This window comes from Mastomys coucha, unplaced genomic scaffold, assembly GCF_008632895.1.
Source record: "Mastomys coucha isolate ucsf_1 unplaced genomic scaffold, UCSF_Mcou_1 pScaffold6, whole genome shotgun sequence".
Taxonomy (NCBI): Eukaryota; Metazoa; Chordata; class Mammalia; order Rodentia; family Muridae; genus Mastomys; species Mastomys coucha.
The window spans coordinates 91,413,543-91,418,878 of NW_022196912.1; the positions used below are offsets into that span (position 1 = coordinate 91,413,543).

The 5,336-nt window shown below is 38.5% G+C and overlaps 1 protein-coding gene and 1 long non-coding RNA gene across 5 annotated transcripts in view; one reads left to right on the forward strand and one right to left on the reverse strand.

Annotated features, from left to right (window-relative positions):
• The window catches only part of Zbtb1 (zinc finger and BTB domain containing 1), a 27,659-nt gene extending 24,734 nt beyond the window's left edge, over positions 1-2,925 (forward strand). The window contains exon 3 of the mRNA XM_031356430.1: positions 917-2,925. Coding sequence (XP_031212290.1) covers positions 917-953 — 37 coding nt within the window. The 3' untranslated portion in view covers positions 954-2,925. The remainder of the gene's footprint in view (positions 1-916) is intronic.
• Positions 1-5,336, reverse strand: part of LOC116080151 — a 25,637-nt gene that overhangs the window by 17,882 nt on the left and 2,419 nt on the right. The window contains exon 3 of one of the 4 annotated variants that reach the window (XR_004114331.1): positions 732-1,089. The exons of the other annotated variants lie outside the window; for them this stretch is intronic. This is a non-coding gene — a long non-coding RNA (uncharacterized LOC116080151). Of the gene's footprint in view, positions 1-731; positions 1,090-5,336 lie in introns of those variants that run through there. 4 annotated transcript variants of the gene reach the window in all.

The following is a 5,336-nucleotide window of genomic DNA, read 5'->3' on the forward strand; positions in this document are numbered from 1 at the left end:
CATCCACAAGTGCAGGGATCACAGCATGCATGCACATCCACAAGTGCAGGGATCACAGCATGCATGCATATCCACAGCACTGTTTCTGATGAAGCAAACCTAAACACACCGATTATGAAAATTCACCTTTTCTTCAAATGCTTGTGTTCCCTAATGTGAGAGAAACATTTGAAGGAACTTTTTTTTTTTTTTCCCCTCCCGAGGCAGCGTTTCCCTGTGTAGCCCTGGCTGCCCTGGATCTCACTCTGTAGACCAGGCTGGCCTGGAACTCAGAAATCCACCTGCTTCTGCCTCCGAAGTGCTGGGATTAAAGGCGTGCGCCACCACTGCTCAGCTGGGACTTTTTTTTTTTAAGGATATTAATATTAGGGCAAAATAGTCCTGCAAAAAATATCACTCTATCCAATAGCAGGGAGCAGGTTAGTAGAGTTACAGACCTAGGACTAATCCTGGCCATATTTGCACTTGGTTTTAATTGCAGAGTATACACCTACTGCTTGGAGAGAGAAGTGTTTATGTAATGGCTGCAGACAAACCATGCACATTACAATGTATCACATCTGGACTTCAGATGGCTGTCGTTAAAAACACATTGTAAACTGTCTTGTTTGAAGGAAAACACTTCCTATGCTCTCACTTGTGACGTCCTGTCCATCACACACTGAAGGACCCAACCATCCTTACTTAAGTACTATGAATAATAAAAATAAAAGGTGCCTATATTTGAAGAATTCTATCAGTAATAATACTTTATACTTGAGAGGTACAGTGCATTGCATTTGAGAAGGAAACCCAAGTTCTAGGAGCCGTTCTCTGGCCAAAGCTAACATATTATGACCTAAGCATGATGTTGTCTTGTAGAGCAGTTGACTTGTGATACTATTTTTCTTGAGTTTTGTCTTTTTCTGTGTGGCAGTGGTGCAGTAGGGCCTTCTAAGCCTCTGGAGAAGTGACAGATCTGAATTTGGAGAGGACATGGGGAAGAATCATTCTTCAACAGATAATCTTTAAGTGCAGACCCAGGAAATCAGATCTGCCGTGGCACCATCTTTTCTGTCTTCCTGACAAACGTCATCATCCCCCAAGTTCCTGTTGCAAAGATCCAAGGAAACTCAATAAAGATCACTTTGAAATCACTTTGTTGTAACAAAACTGATTCACGGTGACTCTCCCAGTCCTTACGGGAAATCTGCTAAAGAAAAGTGACTGGAAAAGTCAGGTGACATCAATAATTAAAGCTACAGTAAAATGAAACTTTATGTCATGTATCTTCATGGATCTAGAATAATAGGGCCTGCTAGACTACTTACATACATTATAAAGGGAGATAATTATGTATTTCCATAAATATATCATTCTAAAAGTAACCAGAATTATAGCTTATATATTATGACATATAGTTAAGCAATTTAAAATGATACTAAAAACATCTGTAGAGTGTAAGTAAAAAGAGATGGGTACTAAGAGAGAAAATCCAAGACCAGTTCTTTAACAAGATAATGTAGCTCTTATGGAAATGTAACACTAGTTTTCCTTTCTCACTGGGTGCCAGTCACACACTTGCTTGTGAATGTTAGCAAAGCTTCTTTCTAAGTCTCTTGAACAGAGGATTATTAGTAGTCAGCAGTGATAGATTTTCACAAATCATACATTATTTTCTTCCAAACTTACCACTACGACCCCATAGTGTAGAATAAATTTCTGTTAATCTCAGAACTAGTATGTAGTGCAATGCTCTTCTTCAAATCTCAACATAAAACTAAGTACTAAGTGAAATGGTAACATGTTTATAAAAATCCTGTCCTGAAGAAAGGATTTAGTGAGAGCTGGGTACAAGTGCTCTGCTACACATACACTCCTTAACCATATGAATCTTATGACCAGATTATTTCCTTATTGTGAATATACTTTCTTTTACTTTTCGTTAACTATGTGACTAATTACTTATTGCTTTGTTTTTGTGTATGTGTAATATCAAGTGTTTAAATGCTTACTTTGTTTTCATGCAAAATTCTTCAAATATTTTCATAAGTTACCCAAAGAAACCTGTCTTAGGAAATGAAAAGTGTAATAGCACACAGCTTTAATCCCAGTAATTGGGAGGCAGAGGCAGTCTGATCTCTGTAAATTCATGGCCAGCCTGGTCTACATAATAAGTTCTAGGCTAGCCAAGGCTATATAATGAGACCTTATCTTAAAAAAAATTTTTTTTATTAAAAAAAGAAGAAAATCCTAACTCTGAGGTAGTAAGAACTTGAATACTGTTCTAGAAATTTTGGCTGAAAAAACAGAGAGAGTCCACCATCATAGGATAATAGGAAGAGAGAAGAAAAGAGAGGAAAGAAGAGAAATTCCCCAAAGAACAAAGCCAGAGGCCATGCATAGTGACATTTGCCTGTAGTCCTAGCACCTGGGTGGTGGGAGGGTCAAGAAAAGTTCAGAGTCAGCCTGGGCTACAGAGTAAATTCAAAGCCAGCCTGGGCTACCTGAGACTCTATCACAAACATTTTCCAAATATATGACTGCTTTAAGACAGAAAGGCTAGACAAGTGTTAGTTTAGACACCAGAGTTAGTCTCTTTAGGGAACATAAGGAAGCATATAGAATGCAGGCTTCCTAAAATACATAGAAAATAGAAAAATTTCCCAGTAATTAAACCAGTCAAGATAGAAATGATTCAACAAATAATTTTTGATTATGTTTTTATAACACTAGATTTACTAAAGAAAATGGTTTGGATTTTGACTGTACTAACCACACGTGTAATGAATTACAATAATCATAAGTGGCACAAGTGCATATTATAATGTGATTATTTTCTGTATGTTGTTTTAAATGGGATTTGGGGATTACATACAGTTATTTTTGTTACATTTTAAAATCCATTGCTTTTACCTAATAAAAGTTCTTCCTCTTCATTCAGAAGTTAAATTGTCTGTACATTATTTGTATTGCATTGTTTTGCAACCTGATTCTTTTACAACATAATTAGTCGGAGAAGTTACAGGCCCCTCCTGTCCTCTAGTGTCACTGTGATGTCACCAGAGGTGGCCATGTGTGGCTCATTACCTAAAATGTACTGCTGAATCCTGTTTTTTGTCTGTTTCTGATACAGAAGAATGATTGGAAAATACTGTTTCATGGCAAACCTGAATATAAATTAATCAGGTTTATCCCTGAGACAAAATAATGATGTATAAAAATCTTTCTTTAGCTCTCTTTGATTTCCTTATTCAAAATAGCAAACATTTTATTATTTAAAGAAATAACTTGTCCGGTATAATTTGCTTTCCTTATTTTCAGGTAAGGAATCTTTTATGTGTTGACAATAATGGAGTATTTGGTCTGCCTGTACCCTTGACAGGGCAGCCTTATTTTGCCAGCTTGTTTCAGACTGTTCCCCAAAGACCATGAATCAGGGTAGCACAGGATGAAAAAGGCAAATTTCCTGCAGCTTCCGGTCGCCTTTCTCTAGGAAAGCATCTCTTCTGGGTCCAGGTTTTTAGCTGTCCGCACGGGGTGTGGCAGCCTCCTTGCCCATCTTCATGTGTATCTTCAATTTAGTCATAACTTAGCACTAAGCTTTGTTTTGCTGGGGGTTCTTTTGAGACAGGGTCTCACTCTGTAGCCCAGTTTGCCCTAAACTGGTGGCGATCTTTCTGCCTCTGCCTTCAGAGTTGGAATTACAGGTTAAATCACTATACCAAATAAGACAAAATTTGAAGGGTCAAAGAAAACAAGTAGTGATTTTTCCCTCTCCTGTAGAGACAAAGATTGGAGAATTATTTTAAGACCAGGCACTTTAGGGCTGATGAAGTAGCTCACCAGGTTCTAGCACTTGCCACCAAACTTGAAGACCTTAGTTTGATCCCCAGAACTATTTGAACGCCAGCTCTCTCAAGTTGTCCTCTGACCTCTATATACACAAGGACATGTGTATGTGTACTCTCACAGGAAATATGTATGAGGAAAAAACCAACAAAGGATACTTGAGACAGGAGGATCAAGGCTAACCTGTCTCATGTAGCAAGGGGGGAGGCACTTCAAAGATTTATAAAATGGTACTGTTTATTGGAGACCTTAAATACAAACATTAGTTGAATTCCAATCTGCTTATACATCCTCAAATTACAAGCTGTTGCTCATTTTTTTTTTCTCTTTTCAGCCTCCTCAAAACAATTCCAACCCTAAAAAAAGCTTATGCTTGGGTGGGATTAGAAGGTCCCCGGGGAATTCAGCCCCGTCTTCTACTGCCGGCTAGCACGGATACACTAGCGCACACATCATCTCAGGCCTCATATTAGCTCAAGATCTCTAGCACAGATGTTTACAGATAGGAACCTGTCTCAACTGTTTGCCTCTGCAATGTCATTTAATGTAGAAATGTGTGAGAGGATGTTTTTTCTTAAACAGGGAAAAGGTGGAATTGTTTTTAGATTGAAAAGCTGTGCCTTGGGTAATGTGTAATAAACAGTGAGTGGGTTGGGAATAGAGCCTACAGAGAAGGGGCATTACAGGCTTTGTGTACAATCACCAACACCAAGCCAAAAATCAAAACCCACCAAGCTAGGAATTCCTACCGTGTTCCAGACACTCTTCTGGGTACTAGGGATGAATTGAAGAGTGTTTACAGTATGCTAAAGCTCTTGGTTTTTGTTTGTTTGTTTTTTTGAATGTTAAAACTCTTGATTCTTTAACAAATCTGTGAAAATTTAGTCTTTGGATTAGAAAATATTTTGAAAACAGTCTATGTAAGATCTGATAAAGAGAGGTTTTACCTGTTGGGAATCAGTACTGGTTATGTGTAACTAATGGGGCTGATGAATTTTGTTTCAGTCAAATGTTAGATGCCATTTTAAAACTCAATCGTTGGGGCTGGGGAGGTAGCTCATAGCTACCTGACTAGTTGCATGAAGCCCTGAGTTTAATCCTTATATGAATAAACTGGCCATGTTGGCCCATGCTTAGAATCTTAGCACCTGGGAGGGTAAGGCAAGAGAATTAGGAGTTTGGGGTCATCTTCAGCCACATAGTGAGTTTGAGGTCAGCCTGGGCTACACAAGACCCTATCTCAAAAAAAAAAATCAATTATAGAAATATAATTACTAATTATCCTGCTATCTATACTGTGCTATAGTTCTCATATACACAGCATTGTTCTACTAAGAGGATAAGATGCAAACGTTGGAAATGGTAAAATAGTTCATTGTTTAAGGACAGTTGCTGCAAAATCAACAGTATCAGAGTTCGCTGGACTGTGACGGCGGGCGCACGCCTTACATCACAGCACTTGGAGGCCAGCCTGGTCTACAGAACTAGTTCCAGGTCAGCCAGGG